Source organism: Meles meles, chromosome 3 (assembly GCF_922984935.1).
Source record: "Meles meles chromosome 3, mMelMel3.1 paternal haplotype, whole genome shotgun sequence".
NCBI lineage: Eukaryota > Metazoa > Chordata > Mammalia > Carnivora > Mustelidae > Meles > Meles meles.
Genome location: NC_060068.1, coordinates 119,010,543 through 119,031,008, shown reverse-complemented (window position 1 = coordinate 119,031,008; position 20,466 = coordinate 119,010,543). Strand labels below are relative to the sequence as shown.

Here is a 20,466-nt window from a genome sequence, read left to right as displayed (position 1 = left end):
GGGTTTTGACAAATGCGTAGTGTCTTGTATCCATTTGTCAGAGTTTTTACATTTGTTGTCCTGCCTAGAATACTCTTCTGCATGTTTTTCCATGACTGGACCCTTAATCTTTCATCAGTTTTCTGCTGAAATGTTAGCGCTTGTGGAGGCTTTCCTTGAACACTCAATCCAAAGGAATCTCCTAACCTAGAAAAGTGTTCATTTTATTTGCTCTATGTGTGTGATTTGTTTTGTTCAGTCTGCCTCTGGTAGGATATAAACTTAATGAAAACAGGAACTGTATTTGAACTGTATTTGTATACTGGATATCTAGAATACTGGGGTGGTGAACATTTGTTGATAGATGAGTAAGTAGTCCTGTCCTAGGTGTGTCCAGCATTGCTTGTTCCTAGTGCATGGTTTAGTACTCGTCAGTAGTGATGGAAAAGCAGGCTTATTCAGTTGGGCTTCCAGTTCACCCTGATTCTCTACTTATGAAAGAGTTTTGCTTGCAAATTAGGTTAAGTGTTTCAGTATATCGAAGATGTGCAATTACTCTGATTTTTCTCTCCTATAATGTCTATAACTCTATTTTTTTATTTTAAAGTTAGTAAGTGGCATACAGTATAATCTCTCATTGTTTATAGCACTGTACAGTACCATGAATTGCCCAGCCCAGTGTATACTAGAATTCATTAAAGAGCTTTAAAAAAAAAAAAAAAAGATTCCCAGGCTTCACATCTGATCTACCTTCAGGAAAATTCTGCAAATTTATGTTTTTAACACCCAGCTTAACATCTAGTCAGAAGTTTTGGGGATTTTAAACTGTCTGGAGGATTTCGGTTTATAGCTACAGTCATCAAAGCATATACAAAAAGGACTTTTTAATTAATTAATTAATTTTAATGATATATATTTTTTAAGATTTTATTTATTTGACAGAGATCACAAGTAGGCAGAGAAGCAGGCAGAGAGAGAGGAGGAAGCAGACTCCCTGCTGAGCAGAGAGCCCAATGCGGGGCTCGATCCCAGGACCCTGGGATCATGACCCGAGTGGAAGGCAGAGGCTTTAACCCACTGAGCCACCCAGGCGCCCCTATTTTTAAAGATTTTATTTATTTATTTCACTGACAGAGATCACAAGTAGGCAGAGAGGCAGGCAGGGGTGGGGGGAGCAGGCTCCCTGCTGAGCAGAGAGCCTAACACGGGACTGGATCCCAGGACCCTGAGATCATGACCTGAGCCGAAGGCAGAGGCTTAACCCCCTGAGCCACCCAGGCATGGCAGTCTTTTTAATTTAGACTAACTTTTTCTGTAACATTTTAGGTCCTTACTGTGTACTAAGTAACTACTTCTGTAACTTTTTAAAGTTCTTACTGTGTGCTATAGATACATCCCAGACACTGCTCTCAAGTCGTCTGTATGTTCTGATAAGGCAATAGAGTGAGTATAATAGAGTGAGTATAATAGAGTGAGTATAATAATCATAGTAGAATGCAGAAAATAATATGTACATAAGAGAGATAGAAAACAATTTAAGTAGTGACTGGAGTGCCTGGGCAGTTCAGTTGGTTAAGTGTCTGCCTTCGGCTCAGGTCATGATCCTAGGGTCCCAGGATAGAGTCCCGCATCAGTCTCCAGACTCAGTGGGAAATCTGCTTCTCCCTCTGACCCTGCCCCCTCTCATGCTCTCTCTCTCCCTCTCTTATTCTGTCTCTCAAATAAATAAATAAAATCTTCTTTAAATAAAGGCCGCTTGGCCATTCACCCAGAGAAGAAGGTGAAAAGTGGAGTCTAATTTTTAATGACAGTTTATACAGAGGTGGGGAAACCCTGGATATCCCAGTCTCCTGCAGAAGGCTGTGAGGAAATTGGAAGTTAAGGGGGAGCCTATTAAAAGTCAGTAGGCAGGGACACCTGGGTGGCTCAGTTGGTTGGTCGTCTGCCTTCAGCTCAGGTAATGATCTCGGGGTCCTGGGATCAATGAGTCCTGCATCAGGCTTCCTACTCAGCAGGCAGCCCACTTCTCCCTCTGCCCTGCTCATTCTCTTTCTCTCTCTCTGAAATAAAGAAAAAAAAAAATTTTTTTTTTAAAGAAGGCAGTAGCCAAATTGATAAAAGGCCTAGAATGGTCAGAAACTAAAGGCTAGACTGTTAAAGCTGTCAAAGTCAGTGCTTCTTTGTTTTTAAAGAGGGCAGTGGAGGGGCAGAGGGAGAGAGAATCTTTTTTTTTTTTTTTTTTTTTTTTTTGGGAGAGAGAATCTTAAGTAGGCTCCACACCCAGGGCGGAGTCTGATGGTGGGACTCGATCTTACATCTGAGTTGGACTCTAAAGCAACTGAGCCACCCAGGCATCCCATAGCCAGTGGATCTAATTAATAGAGCTTTAGAGTAATTAACAGAATTTAACAATTTTAATTTTGAAACTTGTATAGTATTTTATTTGATTTTAGTTTTTTTTTTAAGATTTTGGGTTTTTGACAGAGATCACAAGTAGGCAGAGAGGCAGGCAGAGAGAGAGGGGGGAAAGCAGGCTCCCAGCTGAGCAGAGAGCCTGATGTGTGGCTCAGTCCCAGGACCCTGGAATCATGACCTGAGCCAAAGGCAGAGGCTTTAACCCACTGAGCCACCCAGGTGCTCCCTAGGTAAATTCTGAATAGTGACATTTTTATCATACTTGAACATCTGTCTTCAATACTTTTCAGTGTAGTTTCCCAGCAGCATTCATTAAGTATAAAGGGTAAAAATATATACATATTTACTGTTGGTTTTTCCCTAAGTAACTTTTTGGTTTTTCCTTCTTTTCAGGATCTGACTGGCATAGAATCTATGGATCAATGTCGCCATACCTTGGAACAGCATAACTGGAACATAGAGGTATAGTAGGATTCATTCTGAGCTTATTTCTTTTCTCCTGATTTGATAAAGAACCAAAGACATGTATTTTTTCACAGCAGGAGTCCTTTTGCCTCATAGAAGTTTTTTTTGTTTGTTTGTTTGTTTTTTGTTTTGTTTTGTTTTGCTTTAATTTACAACTCTTTAGTCTTTAAAAATGAATGTGTGGGAAAGGTAAAAGTTATGATCAAAGTCTATTACAGTCTTTTATAAAAGATGGTGATGAGATCCCTCTGTATCGTGCCCCTCTCAATTTTTTTCAGTGGCTCTTCAGGAAAACTTGATTTTTATATATTTGGTTTGTAACCAAATACCTTAATGTGAGCTTTCTTACTACATATTTTATTTTATAGTTTATTCTTTTGGATTTTCTAGGTAGCTGTGTCATCTGCAACTCAGTGATTTTTTTTTTTTTCCATATATAGGTCTTCTGTTTCTTCTACTTGATCATTGAATTTCTAGAACTTCCTAAACAGTGTCACCTAATAATGGTAATAGTAAACACTGTCCTCACTATAATGCCTCTAATGTTTTATTATCGAGTGTGATGTTGTTTTGACCTAAATCACTAGAAATTAAGCTCCATGAGAGCAGCTATTTTTTGGTTTTGCTAACTGCTGTCTTCTAGCATCTAAAACGTTCTAGAGGGGCACCTGGGTGGCACAGTCGTTAAGTGTCTGCCTTTGGCTTAGGTTATGATCCGAGGATCCTGGGTTCGAGCCGCACATCAGGCTCCCTGCTCAGCTGGAAGCCTCCTTCTCCCTCTCCTACTCCTCCCGCTTGTGTTCCTGCTCTCACTCTCTCTCTGTCAAATAAATAAAATCTTAAAAAAACAAAACAAAACAGCATGTCATAGACTCTCAATAAATATCTGCCTACTATCTTCTAATCTTAGTCTATTCATATGATCTCTGTTGAGATTACTACGTTTTAATTATAGTATGTTATTTGAATAGGGTGCTAGATTTCTGAAAATATATTCCTAAATTATATTTAGTTATTCAGCACATTTTTGAGCAATAATTTCTAGGCTCTGTTACTATACCAGAGAACAAGACTAAAATCCTACTCTCAGGGAGCTTAATTTTAGTTAATTTTAATTCGTAATAAATGGCTGTGAATGAGTATAGGAAATGTCACAGGAACTCTGAGTTTTTTTAAATAGGATGGTGAAGTAAGGCATTTCTGAGGAGGCTATATTTGAGCTGACACCTGAGTGATGAAAAGGGATGGTGAATGTGAACATTTGGGGCAGAGAATGCATTTTAGGCTGAAGAAATGATGTTGCTCTGTATGATAATTTTGTGCTATTTCCTTGTTAAAATTTTTATTTCAAGCATGTGCTGACTTTATAAGATGACTGACTTGATAAGATGAATCGAGAAGGGTACATAACATAGATTTGAAAGAAAGCACTTCGGGGCGCCTGGGTGGCTCAGTGGGTTAAAGCCTCTGCTTTCGGCTCAGGTCATGATCCCAGGGTCCTGGGATCGAGCCCCACATTAGGCTCTCTGCTCCGCAGGGAGCACCCCCCCACCACCTGCCTCTCTGCCTACTTGTGATCTCTCTCTGTCAAATAAATAAATAAAATCTTAAAAAAAAAAAAAGAAAAGAAAGAAAGCACTTCAAAATTTGTTTCTGTCAGTTCTCTGTTAACTTTTTCATGTTTTCCCCATCCATAATTTCTTTGCTACATTGTTCTTTTTTTTAGTTTATTTAAATTCAGTTAATTAATTAACATAGAATTTCGGAGCTAGAGGTCAGTGATTTATTAGCCTTATGTAATACCAGGGCTTATGACGTCATGTGCCCTCCTTAATGTCCATCCTACAGTTACCCCATCCTCCTGCCTTCCTCCCTTCCAGCAGTCCTCAGTTTGTTTCCTATGATTGAGTCTCTTACGGTTTGTCTCCCTCTCTGATTTCGTCTTTTTATTTTTTCCTCTCTTCCCCTATAATCCTCTGTTTTGTTTTGTAAATTTCATGTATGAGTGAAACCATATTTCTCTGATTGACTTATTTTGCTTAGCATAATACCCTCTACTTCCATCCTTGTCATTACAGTATGGAAAGATTTCATATTTTTTGATGGTTAAGTAGTATTCCATTATATATATATAAAATATATAAATTATATATATACATACTACTTCTTTATCCATTCATCTGTCGATGGATATCTGGCCTCTTTTCGTAGTTCAGCTATTGTAGACCTTGTTGCTATAAACATTGGGGTGCAGGTACCCCTTCAGATCACTGCATTTGTGTTTTGGGGGTAAATACCCAGTAGTATAGTTACAGGGTCATAGGGCAGCTCTATTTTCAACTTTATGAGCAACCTCCGTACTATTTTCCAGAATGGCTGCACCAGCTTGCATTCCCACAACAGTATAAGAGGATTCCCCTTTCTCTGCATATTCTCTCGCCAACATCTGTCATTTCCTGACTTGTTAATTTTAGCCATTCTGACTGGTGTGAGGTTACTACATCTTTCTTCATAAGCTTACTTAGGAGATGCTTTTTTCTTAGATTTTCAAATTTTTTTTTTAGCATAGGCTATACAAAGTGGCATATTTTCTTTTTTCTCTCTTTGTTCTTTTGGCCCTCTTTTCATTGTTGGTTCTTTTTTTTTTCCTTTTTGTCAGAGAGAGAGACAGAGAGCGAGCGTGCACGCGCGCACAAGCAGGGGGAGTGGCAGACAGAGAGGGAGAAGCAGACTCCCCTTTGAGCAAGGAACCTGATGCAGGACTTGACCCTGGGATCATGACCTGAGCTGAAGGCAGATGGTTAACCGACTGAGCCACCCAGGCGCCCCCTCATTGTCTTTTAAGATTTTATTTATTTATTTATTTATTTATTTATTTATTTATTTGAGAGAGAGAGAGGGCGCGTGAGCACAAATGGGCAGGCAATAGGAGAGGGTGAAGCAAACTCCCCACTGAGCAGGGAGCCCAGCGCTGGGCTTGATCCCAGGACACTGATATCGTGATCTGAGCAGAAGGCAGAGACCTGAGCCACCCAGGCAGCCCTCATTGTTTTTATTGTTTTCCTTTTGAAAAAGTGAGACTTGGTGGAGATTGGTTTATTTTATTATTTGTTTGGTTTATAAAAAACTCTTGTATTTATCAGTTCTTTCTGGTTTTGTTTTGTTTTTGTTTTTTTGATTTAAGAAAAATCTGGAGTGCCTATGTGGCTCAGTCAGTTACACGTCTGCCTTCTGCTTAGATCCTGATTGCAGGGTCCTGGAATCGAGCCCCAGATTTGGCTCCCTGCTCAGTGGGGAGCCTGTTTCTCCCTCTCTCTCTGCCACTCTCCCTAGCTGTTCACGCTCTCTCTCTCTTTCTCTCAAATAATGAAACCTTTTTTAAAAAAGAAAAAAAAAATCTACACACTTTTATATATTTATATTCTTTTATTAGTATCTTGATTTTTATACCTTGGTTTATTTATGTTCTTTCTTGCATTTAAGGCTATGAATTTTCTTCTGAAAATACCCTTTTAAAGTTTAGATTTTCTTCTTTGACCCAGAAGTTATTTAGGAACATATTTGGAATTTTTAGTAGCTTGTTTTTTTGTTTTTTGTTTATCCTTTTCATATTAATCTTTCATTTTATTTCATATAGGCATGTGTTGAGGTCCTTGTGGCTTAATAATGTTCCATTAACATTATGAGATGTATTTTTAAGTTTTTTTTTTAAGCTTTTTTTTAAAAGATTTTATTTATTTATTTATTTGACAGAGAGAGACCACAAGTAGAGAGGCAGGCAGAGAGAGAGAGAGGGAAGCAGGCTCACCGCCGAGCAGAGAGCCCAATGTGGGACTCGATCCCAGGACCCTGAGATCATGACCCGAGCCGAAGGCAGCGGCTCAACCCACTGAGCCACCCAGGCGTCCCTATTTTTAAGTTTAAAAAAATTTTTTTAAAAAGATTTTATTTATTTGGGAAAGAGAAAGCCAGAGACAGAGGAAGAGCAGAGGGAGAGGGAGAAGCAGACTCCCTGCCGACCAGGGAGCTCAGCATGGGACTTGATCCCAGGACCCTGAGATCATGACCTGAGCCGAAGGCAGACATTTAACTAACTGAGCCACCCAGGTGCCCAAAAGATATATTTTTAAATTAGTACTTTAAATTTAGAGAAAAATGTAGAGATAAGGTGAAAAGCCATGTACCTACCATCTAGCTCCTGATAGCCAGGCATTTTGCAATCCTTGTTTTGTTTTTTTTTAAAGATTTTATTTATTTATTTGACAGACAGAGATCAGAGAGGCAGTAGACAGAGAGGCAGGCAGAGAGAGAGAGGAGGAAGCAGTCTCCCTGCTGAGCCCCGATGCGGGGCTCGATCCCAGGACCCTGAGATCATGACCCGAGCCGAAGGCAGAGGCTTTAACCCACTGAGCCACCCAGGCACCCCGCAATCCTTGTTTTAAATTTCTTTTAAACAAATATGGATAAAACAATCAACAAAACTAAAAGGAATAGGAGAAGATATTTGCAAACGACATATCTGATAAAGGGTCAGTACCCAAAATCTATAAAGAATTTGTCAAACTTAGCACTCGGAAACCAAATAATCCACTTAAGAAATGGGCAGAAGACATCCAGATGGCTAACAGACAAATGAAAAGATGCTCAACATCATTCATCATACGGGAAATACAGGTCAAAACCACGATGAGATATCACCTTACACCTGTCAGAATGGCTAAATGAACAACACAAGAAAGAACAGGTGTTGGCGAGCATGCAGAGAAAGGGGAACCCTTTTGCACTGTTTAATGGGAATGCAAAGTGGTGCAGCCACTGGAAAACCATGGAGAGTCCTCATAAAGTTAAAAGTAGAACTACCCTGCAATTTAGCAATTACACTATTAGGTATTTACCCAAGGGATACAAAGAGACAGATTCCATGGGGTACATGCACCCCAGTGTTTATAGCAGCATTGTATATATATGGCAGAATTTATTTACCCAAGGGATACAAAGAGACAGATTCCATGGGGTACATGCACCCCAGTGTTTATAGCAGCATTGTATATATATGGCAGAATTATCAACAGTAGCCCAAATGGCCATCAACTGATGAATGGATAAAGAAGATGTGTGTGTGTACACACACACACACACACACACACACACACACACTGGAATATTGGTCAGCCAACAAAAAGAATGAAATCTTGCCATTAACAATGATGTGGATGAAACTAGAATATATTACGTTACGCAAAGTAAGTCAGAGAATGATAGATTACCATATGATTTCACTCACATGTGGAATTTAAGGGAAAAACCAGATAAACGTGGAAGGGGGAAAATTAGAGAGAGGGAAACAAACCATAAGAGACTCTTCATGACTGAGAACAAACTGAGGGTTGCTGGAGGGAGGTGGTGGGGGATGATCTAGATGGGTGAAAGGCATTAAGGAGGGCATTTGTGGTGAGCATTGGGTGTTATATGTAAGTGCTGAATCACTGAATTCTACTCCTGAAACTAATATTGCACTGTATGGTAACTAAGTGGAATTTAATTAAAAATTTGAAAAGAAAAAAATGTGTATATAAAAATATAAATGAAGAATTGGCAAAATAAACACATATGGGTAAAATCACACCCCATGTAAGTTGCTTGCATGTCTCTCCAACCCCTGCACCTCCTTTCTTTTCCTTCATTTTTAAGAAGTAATTGCTGTTGACAACTAGGTGGTTATCAAGGAATTTGTTTTTTGTTGGATAAAGATTTGGTGTCTATATTCAATCAAGCTTATTTAACTGTATAATTAAAATCTGCAATTTCCTGGGGTGCCTGAGTGGTGCAGTCGGTTTAGCATCCAGCTCTTAGTTTTGGCTCAGGTCGTGATCTTGGGGTTGTGGAATCGAGCTCCACGTTGGATTTCTCACTGGTGATGTCTTTTTTTCTAATTACAAAAACAGTACATGTCTATCCCAAATTTAAGACACAGAGTTGATAAAGTTTAAAGTGAAAGTTCTTGGGGTGCCTGAGTGGCTCAGTTGATAGAGCATCAGGCTGTGATTTCGGCTCAGGTCATTATCTTGGGGTGTGGGATCGAGCCCCACCCTGGGCCTGGAGCCTGCTTGAGACTCTACCTCTGCCTGCTCCCAGTCATGTGTTCATGCTCTCTAAAAAAGATTTTTTTTTTTTTTAAAAGTAGGCAGTGTCTAATGACATCTAATTTAACTATTGCAATTTAAGACTGTGGGCTTAGGGGTCCTGGGTGGCTCAGTTGGTTAAGATCTGCTTTCAGCTCAGGTTGTGATCTCAGGGTCCTGTGATTGAGCCCCATGCCAGGCTCCCTGCTCATCAGGGAGTCTGTTTTTCCCTCTCCCTCTGTTCCTTCCCTCTGGTGCTTTCTCTCTCTCAAATTAATAAAATCTTAAAAATAACTAAATAAAATAAAAGTTCTTGGTAATCACACTTAAGATAACCATGTTTGATGTTTTAGTGTATGTTCTTCCAGACCTTCATATATATGTAACTTTGCTTAGTGTACTGATAATATATGTATATACTTTTCCAGTGTTAATAACAAATATGTCAAAGAAATTCTATACTTTTCTACATGCTGTGGAAAGGCAGGCCATGGTGCAGATGAACTATATTAATAAATTTTATGTTTTAGGGCTCCTGGGTGGCTCAGTGGGTTAATAAGCCTCTGCCTTCGGCTCAGGTCATGGTCTCAGGGTCCGGGGGTTGAGGCCCACATCTGGCTCTCTGCTCAGTGGGGAGCCTGCTTCCTCCTCTCTCTCTGCCTGCCTCTCTGCCTACTTGTGATCTCTCTCTCTCTGTGTCCAATAAATAAATAAAATCTTTAAAAAAAATACTATGTTTTATTCTTGGGGAGACACTTTCTAATTTTACATAGTTTGAATATTTGACACAGAAAGACAAGTGCCTGTTAGAGCTTTCTTGTAATATCTCTTAGTATCAGATGATACTTTTTGCTTTAAATTCTACTTTGATATATTAATATTGTTGCGCCTGCTTTTCTTTATTGATTTTCAGTTACCTGGTAGATGTTGACCATCCTTTAATAGGAAATGACTTATTATAATATTAAAAGCTTGTTGCAAAATACCTGTGCACATGTGCATACCCATAGACAAAGAATTCTGAAAAGCATAAAGAAGAAAATCCTCTCCCTTAATTCCACTTCTGGTATTAAGTTTTAGTGTATATCCTTTTGGACTTTTTATATTTATTTATATGACTGTAGATTGAAGTATAATTTTCTTGCTACACTAGTGGGATTATGCCATCTTTACAGTTTTTTTCACTTTAGTCTATTTTAGTAACTCATAAAAATAATACGTGGGGGTGGGCGCCTGGGTGGCTCAGTGGGTTAAGCCGCTGCCTTTGGCTCAGGTCATGATCTCAGGGTCCTGGGATCGAGTCCCACATCAGGCTCTCTGCTTGGCGGGGAGCCTGCTTCCCTCTCTCTCTCAATCTGCCTGCCCCTCTGCCTACTTGTGATCTCTCTCTCTCTCGCTGTCAAATAAATAAATAAATAAATAAAATCTTAAAAAAAAAAAAAATAATACATGGGGGCGCCTGGGTGGCTCAGTGGATTAAGCCGCTGCCTTCGGCTCAGGTCAGGATCTCAGGGTCCTGGTATCCAGCTCCGCATTTCTGCCTACTTGTAATCTCTCTCTGTCAAATAAATAAATAAAATCTTTAAAAAATAATAATAATACATGAAATACATTAAAATAATCCTGGCTTTAAAAAGTTTAAAGCCCAAGATGAAATATGAAAAAAATTCCATTCAGATCACATTTTTATTACAATCTCTTAATCCTAAACCCCTAATATAGTAATATTAACATTTTTAAATTTGTTTCCAGATATTTTTATGCCTGTCTAAAAATATATGTATATATTTTCCCCTAAATAATCCAGAGGTTCTCAAAATTTTTCATGCCACTGTTTACACTTAAGAATTTGAGAACCTCCATAGAGCTTGTTTATATTGGCTTTTATCAATTGATATTTATTACCGTATTACAAATTAAAACTGAAAAAAATTTTAGCTCATCTTAAAAATAAACTCATTATATGTTAACATAAATTCTTGCAAATCTCTTTAATGTCTGGCTTAATAGAGAAAAAACTGGATTTTCATCTGCGTTACCTTTAATCTGTTGTGATACGTCACTTTAGTTGAAGTATGTGAAGAAAATCCAGTTTCATCCAATTATAGTTGAAAGTGGGAAAAGTACTTCAATAACCTTTCCATATAACCATGGTTGTTCTCTGATATATGACAGTTTCTTAAAGTTAGTTGTGATATAGAATTTGAAACCATATGAAGGAACTTTTCACTCTCTTTCACATTGAAATCTATTGATCTTTCTTGCACTTGTTGTTGTTGTTTAGTTCTTGTGAATGATTTTTTTTAAGGTTTATTTATTTATTTTAGAGAGAGAGTGCATATCTGAGCTGGGGTAAGGAGCAGAGGGGGAGGGACAAGAAGACTCCACACTGAGCGTGGACCTCTCTTGGAGCTTGATCCCACAACCCTGAGATCATGAACCCAATTGAAATCAACAGTTGGATGCTCAACTGACTGAGCCACCCAGGTGCCCCGTGAATGTCCTTTTTATTTTTTTTATTTTTTATTTTTTTTAAAGATTTTATTTATTTATTTGACAGCGAGAGAGATCACAAGTAGGCAGAGAGGCAGGCAGAGAGAAAGAGAGAGAGGGAAGCAGGCTCCCTGCCGAGCAGAGAGCCGGATGTGGGACTCGATCCCAGGACCCTGAGATCATGACCTGAGCCGAAGGCAGCAGCTTAACCCACTGAGCCACCCAGGCGCCCCTGTGAATGTCCTTTTTAGTTAGTAGTTTGACACACAGTTTTCTGAGGGGCATCACTTTTCTTCAGTTCTTCTTTTTTTTTTTTTTTTTGAGGTCTAGCCTTAATTTTTATTTATTTTACTTTAAGAATATTTTTATTGAGGTGTAATTGATATATAACATTATATTCGTTTCAGGTATACAACATAATGACTCGGTATTGTATATATTACAAAATGATTACTACAATAAGTCTGGTTAGTGTCTGTCAGCATACATAGTTAGAGATTCTTTTTTCTTGTTATGAAACTTTTAAGATCTGCTTTTCTTCAGAAAGCAGTTCATTACCTCCCATCATCCTTGAGGCCCACTGGCTACCCCCCTCTTGCTTTGTGCCTTGATCTGGCCTATGGAGAGGATATTTGGGGTAGGTGGCTTCAGGATGCTGGATCCAGTCATCTTCTTAAGTTATACCTCTAGTCCTTCTTTCCTGTGTTGAACTTCCCCCATACCTGTTTCCCAAGAATGAACTGTTCCTTAAAGGCTTTCATGAGTCAGAAGTGGAATTGGCAGCAGCACCGGCTATCAGATAAGCTATCTGGTGTCTGCCACCTGCTTTCTCTCCCCATTACTTCTCTGGTTATTGTCATCTGTAAAAAGCCAAACCATGAACTCCAATTTAAAGAAGAAACCCAAGCATATCTAACAAGGTAGTGCCAGTGGTTGGCTGGAGGCTTTCAGGTCCCTGCCATGTGAAATGCTCTGTAGGACTGCTTGAGTATTCTCCCAGCATGGCAGTTGACTTCATGTCTAACTTGACTCTGTGTTAAGACTGCTCTGGTCTCTCCTTCACCATCCTGAGCTTCGTGCTTCCCTTGTCATGAAGGTCCCACTAAAAAGTGATTGACATTACACTTTGTAAAGATTGACATTGCACTTCATAAGAATCTTTGACCATTGCATGATTTCATAACTTAAAACATTGGTTATTTGAAGAAAATAGTGTTCACTGAATTAGTACAGATCTTCCAAATGTTGTTGCATTTTACTATATAATTTCATGTGTTAATAGTACCACCATACTCATCAGAAAAGCTTTTAAAAGGCATTAGGAAATCACCAAGTTTACTATGGCAAATACAAGTTTTCTAAAATTCTAATTTTTGCCTAGAAGCTCTAATTTATCATTGACAGTAATTGCTTTCAGTTGTGGGTTTTAAATAACAGCTTTATTATTGATATGTAATTCACATACCAAACGGTTCACCCATTTAAAATGTGAAATTCAGCAGATTTTAGTATATTCACAAAGTTGTGCAGCCATTACCACCATCAATTTTAAAACATTTTCCCAAAAATGTTTTAGAATACTGAGACCCTTACCCCCCCCCCCCAAAAAACCCCATACCCTTTAGCTATTACCCACCTATTTCTATCCCTCCCCGTTCCTAAGCAACTACTAACCTACTTTCTGTTTATAGATTTTCCTTTTCTGGACTTCCATATGAATGGAATTATAGTATATGGTCTTTTGTGACTGGCTTCTTTCACTCAATATTTTCAAGGTTCATCCATCTTAGCATGTATCAGCACTGCATTCCTTTTTTTGTGTTGTGGTAAAATAAGCATAACGTAAAAGCTTACCATTTTAACCGTTTTTTTTTTTTTTTAATATTTTTATTTATTTGACAGGTCACAAGTAGGCAGAGAGGCAGGCAGAGAGAGAGGGGGAAGCAGGCTCCCCGCCGAGCAGAGAGCCCCATGCGGGGCTTAGATCCCAGGACCCTGAGATCATGACCTGAGCCGAAGGCAGAGGCTTAAACCACTGAGCCACCCAGGCGCCCCCCATTTTAACCGCTTTTAAGTTTACAATTTTGTCGCATCAAGTACAGTTACATTGTTGTGATAGTGGTAATACTATCCATCTTCAGAACTTTTTCATAGTCCCAGACTGAAACTCTGTACCTATTAAATTTGAACAGTTATTTCCCATTATCCTCTTCCCCTGCCTCTGGTAACCATAACTGCATTTTTTTGTCTCTATAGAATTTGGCTATTCTAGATACCTCATATAAGTGGCATCAGACAGTATTTGTCCATTTGTGTCTGGCTTATTTCACTTAGCATGTTGTTTTCAAGATTTGTTATAATGTGTATCAATACTTCATTCCTTTTTATTGTCAAATCCCATTCCATTGTATGAATATGCCACAGTTGATAAATTCTTGGGTGTTTCCACTTTTTCTTTTTCTTTTTTTTTTAATTTTATTTATTTATTTGACAGAGATCACAAGTAGGCAGAGAGGCACGCAGAGAGAGAGAGGAGGAAGCAGGCTCCCTGCCGAGCAGAGAGCCCGATGTGGGACTCGATCCCAGGACCCTGGGATCATGACCTTAGCCGAAGGCAGAGGCTTTAACCCACTGAGCCACCCAGGCGCCCCTCCACTTTTTCCATTATCAGTAATGTTGCAGTAAACAGTAGTATACAAATTTTTGTGGAGATGATTTCTTTTCTCTTGGGTGTATATCTAGGAGTGGAGTTGCTGAGTCCCGTGGCAACTCTGTGTTTAACCTTTTGAAGAACTGCCAGACTGTTTCCAAAGAGGCTACACTATTTTATTTTACATTCCCAGCAGTAGTGTATGAGGATTCCGATTTCTCTACATCCTTACCAACATTTGTTAATCTCTTTTATATTATAGTCTTCTTGTGGATGTGAAATGTTTTCTTGTGATTTTGATTTGCATTTTTCTGATGGCTAATTATATAGAGTATATTTTTATGTGCTTGTTGGTTATATATCAGTGGAGAAATGTCTATTTAAGTCTTTTGTCCACTTTTAAATTGGGTTATTATGTTTTTGATGATGAGTTCTAAGGGTTTTTAATATTTCCTTGATACCACACTCTTAAAGATATATGTAAATCTTTTCTTTTTTTCTGTGGGTTGTCTTTTGATTCTGTTGGTAGTGTCCCTTTGATGCACAGAAGCTTTCAGTTTTGATGAAAGTCCAGTTTATCTAATTTTTTCTTTTTGTTGTTTGTGCTTTTAGTGTCATATCTAAGGAACAGTTGCCTAATACAAGGTCATGAAGATTTTAATTTTTCTTTTACGAGTTGTATAATTTCAGCTCTTATATTTAGGTCTTTGATGTATTTTGAGTTAATTTTTGCATATAATGTGATTTAGGAGTTCAGGTTCATTCTTTTGCATGTCAGTAAGTTGTCCCAGCATCATTTGTTGAAGACTGCTCTTTCCACATAAAGTTGTACCTTAATACTCAAAAATATGAAAACTTAGAGAACTACCTGATGTTAGCCACATCCTAAAGTTTAAAGCAACTATCATGGTTAGAGAGCACACATAAGTTCGTAAAAGACCACCTTCACTTCTTTTTTTTTTTTTTTAAAGGTTTTATTATTTGACAGACAGAGATCACAAGTAGGCAGAGAGGCAGGCAGAGAGAGAGAAAGGGAAGCAGGCTCCCTGCTGAGCAGAGAGGCGGATGCGGGGCTTGATCCCAGGACCCTGGGACCATGACCCAAGCCAAAGGCAGAGGCTTTAACCCTCTGAGCCACCCAGGTGCCCCACCACCTTCACTTCACTTCCCAAACTGCAGGTTTGGGAATTTCCCAAAACCACCCTCAGGTTTGATAATTCACTGAAGAGTTCTCTAAAAGCTATTACACGGAAAGAATATAGACTAAAATCAGCTAAAGGAAGAGACATGTAGGGCAGAATCTTGACTTCTAAACACAAAGCTTCCATATTCCTCTTCAGTGGAACCAAAGATTTATGACATTATGCATGAAGTATTGCCAACCAGGGAAGCTCATCTTAGCTTCTGTGTCCAGAGTTTTCACTGGGGCTTCATTACATGGTCATGATTTAATTGATTGGTTGCCTACTATTGAGCTCAGTCTCCAGATGAACTGATAATCATTACACAAAGTCCTCACCCTAAAACATATGGTTGGTCTTTTTGGGATGGCCATTTTCGCCCTGAGATCTGGTAACAAAGGCACTCCTATCAGTTAGAGATTATCTCCCAGAATCCAAAGCCCAAAACCCAGATCTCTCTTTGGGTAGGGCCAGATTTTTTATGACACTGACAAATACACATCTTCTGGGGCAGAGTTAAGAGAGTAACGTTTTGGGGGACACCCAAAAACTGGCTCAGTTGGTTAAACGTCCAACTCTTGGTTTTGGCTCAGGTCATCATCTTGGGATTGTGAGATTGAGTCCTGTATGGGGCTCCACACTCGGTGGGGAGTCTGCTTAAGATTCTCTCCCTCTGTGCCTCCCCCCACTCACACGTACTTGCTGTCTAATAAATAAATAATCTTTATTAAATAAAGAGGGAATAAGATTTTTTATTGAATATTCTATCAAGAATTTTATTAGGATCTTGAGGCACCTGGATGGCTCAGTTGGTTAAGCGTCTACTTTCGGCTCAGGTCATGGTCCCAGGGTCCTGGGATCAAGCCCTGCATCAGACTGCTTGCTCAGCGGTGAGTCTGCTTCTCCCTCTCCCTCTGCCTGCCACTCCCCCTGCTTGGCTGTCTCACTCTCTCTCTCAAATAAATAAAGTCTTTAAAAAAGTAAAATCTTTAAGAAATTATATTGGAATCTTTACATATAGACAACCCATTAAATTTTCAAATTAACCCTGAAAATACTGTTCTTTCGTTTTACATGTGAGGAAACTGAGGCTCATAAGCCAAGCACTTCTGAGTGATAGAGCTAAGATTCAGACCTAAGTTTCTCTGTTCCAAAGCCAAGCCCTCTATCAAACACTGCTCATCATGACTGCTCCATTGCACGGCTATAGGGGCACTTTCTACATTGTATTCTCCGTGGATGGCTTTCCTTCCTACAATGAAGCACCTTGGATCCCAGCCACCCTTAATAACACATACCATTTGGATAAAAGCAGTTGTGTTTGCTGCATAAATGGAGCTTCCAGATAAGCTTCTTGGACTCCTGTGAATTCTGGAGCCATCACCACACATTGCCTCCCAGCATAGTGCATTAAATGTCTTGTAGAGGTATACTCCTCAGGTAATCCTTTTTGAAACACCAAGCAGTGGTTGTCTCATCTTTTCTTTTGGGTTGATTTGAGTATCACTGAAACTCTTATGCTCTTTTTTCCTTCTCAGGCTGCTGTACAGGACCGATTGAATGAGCAAGAAGGTGTACCAAGTGTATTCAACCCACCTCCATCCCGACCCCTGCAAGTTAATACAGCTGACCACAGGATCTACAGCTATGTTGTCTCAAGACCACAACCAAGGGCAAGTTATTTGTAGCTGGAATTTCCCCTTTATTTTATAAGTCCATTCACTAGGTTGTATTGATCTCTGTATGACAGGAGTAAGGAAATAATCAGAATGGGAACCTTAGCTAGACCTGGCTCCCTGGTTGATTTATTGGGTTTATCATTATCCCTTGATTCCTCAATGAATTGATAACTATCCTTTTTTTTTCCCTTTTGCCAGTTTTTGAGAAGTTTTGTGTACCTTGTTTTGAGTACACAGTTTTATTTACATGTCTAAAAATGTTTGCTACATATTCAGTAGATCTTCCACTTTTTTTCCCAAGATTATATTTTTTTTTACATAATCTCTACACCCAGCGTGGTGCTCAGACTCAAAATCATGAGATCAAGAGTACATGTTCTGCCACTTGAGCCAGGCACCCCTAGGTCTTTCACTTTCACTTTTAAGTTAGAATGTTTACTTGGTTCTTAGTTACTTCATTTTACTTAATTTTAAGCTACTTCTGGGGAAGTACTTGGAATCTTTGTGGAGTCTTTGGCCATATGTTTGAAATTCATCTTGAACAGCTAGTAGCACGGAGGTGATGGTGGTTCCTTTAAATTCAGCAGGCATTTAAGGGTGCTCTATTGTACCGGGTATTTTGCTGTTGGTGATCCAGATATGAATGAAGAGCCAGTCCTCCCCCTTCAAATTGCTCTTACAGTCTAATTAGGAAAGTCAGACATGTATACTAATAAATGAACTCCAGAGGACTTTTTTTTTTTTTTAAGATTTTTTATTTATTTGACACATAGAGAACACAAGGAGGGGTTGCCGCAGGCAGAAGGAGAAGGAGAAGCAAGCTTTCTGCTCAGCAAGGAGCCCAGTGTGGGTCTTGATCCCAGGACCCCAGGACCCCAGGATGTTGACCTGAGCCAGACACAGATGCTTACCAACTGAACCACCCAGGCGCCCCTCCAGAGGACTTCTTGGAGTTCCTCTTTCTTATTCTTCGAGTTACACTTGACCTCATAAACTTGGACTTAAAATTTCAAGAAAGCACTCTCTTTAACCTTTCAGCAGTTAGAATTTACTCCATTACCATACTTTCGTTTATGGAGTACTTGACAACGTTTTAAAAACAGAGTTTCTAACTAGTTGTTGTAGGGTATTCTGAAGTAGAAGAAAACAGATTCCTAGAGCAGTTATATGACTCCAGAAATTCTGTATATGCCTAATATTTCCTCAGTTTGTTTTGGACTTGATTCAATGTTTGGGACCTTAATGTCAGCCATAGGGCTTCATAGCCCCCTGGCCATAGACACAGGGAAGGTCTCAGGTTAACGCAATGTGACATAGAAGAAATACTTTGTAAACTATAGAGCCCCTTATATATTCTAGTTAATAATAACAGCAGCAGTAATCAGCATTGCTAAAATAATAGTAATTATTAGTATTAATATTGGCAGCTATTTGGGGATTTATAATTGTGGTTAATGTAATTATCTGCATTTATATACAAATTTATATACAAATGTCCCAAGGTGGTTATCTTTCTTGTTACTTCTGTATACCATATTTTAATGTGTAATGTGGAATCTGAAAAGGAAATGTGTAAATCCGAAAAGGAAAGAATGAATATTTACGATGTTGGGAGGCATACTTGTAATTAAATTTGACAACTAATATAAGTAGCTGCAGAAAGTGTTGAAGCAGATTTAATAGAAAACTTACGTGATAAGAGAAAAATATGATAGTATCAGATGAAATGAGATGCAAGGCAGTAGGTCTTTAGGAAGGATGAATGGCCAGGGAAGAGGGAACCATATTGTAGAGGGAGGAATCATATGAAAGAACAAAAGGAGAGTGAAAATCTGAACTAGTCATTTTGCAGGGTATTAAGGGATTGAGAGAATGGTGTCTAACTTTGCTTTTGAAATTTCAGGGGCTGCTTGGATGGGGTTATTACCTGATAATGCTTCCATTCCGGTTTACCTATTACACAATACTTGATATATTTAGGTATGTACCTTTGTATTTATGCGTCAGTAGCATTAGGGCAGACTTTGGAGCTGAAACATAGACCCGAATAATAAGGTTTTTGCTGTCGGTTTTGACTTGCCAGTTTGTCATCACATTGAATAGTCTTCCTGAGCAATCTTTTAACGTAGTATGACAAGATTTTAAATTGATCAAACATAACAGATGTTGTGAAATGGAACTGTTTTAAATTGACCCTGTAAAGTAATCTTACCTGTTGTTTTAAAGGTCAGTCTACTACATTTATCATTATCCTCCCTCCGCCCACCCTGTTTGTCACCTCTACATTCCCTAGTTAATCTTCACACCCTTTCTTTCTAACCACCATTATCTCGTACATTCCTTATAACTTTTACCCTAGACCATCTAACGTCATCTGACTACTCATAATCCCAACAAACTTTCTTGCTCTGAGATTATCCGTATTTCTCCTTCCCACAACAGTTTTACCTCTCAGACACTGCTGTACATTCTCCTTTATACTGGCAACCCATAGGTTGCTGACACTGGCATCTTTCCTTATGTCTGCCCTCTTGATTCATACTTTCACTTTTCTTCTTGCTTCCTTCATGTACCATTCAGAGAGCTCAGCACTGGAAGACAAAGAGGGGCCTGGGCTAGAAAATGTCAGAGGGGACCAAGTTTCTGGCATATCGGTCTTGGGGCATCTGGTCTAGAGCTGAGTAGTAAATGAACCCATACTTAGGCTTTATGGGGAGCTAACATGTTGTATGGGCATCCAGGCCAACAGATGGAGCTAGACTATGTGGTCTGGGCCTTGTATACAGGGCAACCTATATTCCCTGCCATATATGGAAAAGCTTTGCTTTGCTCTAGAGAGCGGAGGTTTTGGAGGTGAGGACCCAGCAGGTGTAAAAGTGCAAGGATCATGTAATACCTTTTACCTTGACTACTGGGGTGTTTTAGGAGTTGCCTGCTTAATGACTACTTTGCTTTGGCAAAGTTCTTACTGGTTACCAGTTAATCAATTGGTACTTTTTCCATCCTGTTTTATTTTAAAATGGGCACATATAAACTGTTAAAATCATAACAAAGATGAATTGAGATCTTTTAAAAAAAAAAACTGATTGTCCTGAATTATGTAGGCCATGGGAATGTATTATAATTAGAAAGAAAAGTTAAAGCCTTTATCCATTTGTTCATCAAAATTTGAAAACTTAAGAGAGTAATAAAATAGTCTTAAATCCTTAATTTCCAAGAAAGTTACCAAAATATCAATCTTCTAAATGATTTCTAACCACTCCCCCACATATACAACTTCTTACATTTGTTTTTAATTTCCTCTGCAATGTTTGTGTCAGTGAATTTGATTTGATTACTTAGGAGAATTTCTAAGTGAAATTGTATACACATGGGGAATTTGAGAGGCTAAGGAGTTGGCTCAGTATTTGGAAAGGAAAATGTCATAGTTTAGTCAACTTTTCTGTGCTGAAAATGCCTCAAATATGTGAGTATTGTGTGCT

General features: G+C 38.9%; 1 protein-coding gene across 1 annotated transcript in view; it reads left to right on the top strand.

Annotated features, from left to right (window-relative positions):
• Positions 1-20,466, top strand: part of FAF2 (Fas associated factor family member 2) — a 70,110-nt gene that overhangs the window by 36,805 nt on the left and 12,839 nt on the right. Inside the window, exons 2-4 of the mRNA XM_046000219.1 lie at positions 2,788-2,856; positions 16,844-16,978; positions 18,888-18,964. Of these exons, the coding sequence (XP_045856175.1) occupies positions 2,788-2,856; positions 16,844-16,978; positions 18,888-18,964 (281 nt within the window). The remainder of the gene's footprint in view (positions 1-2,787; positions 2,857-16,843; positions 16,979-18,887; positions 18,965-20,466) is intronic.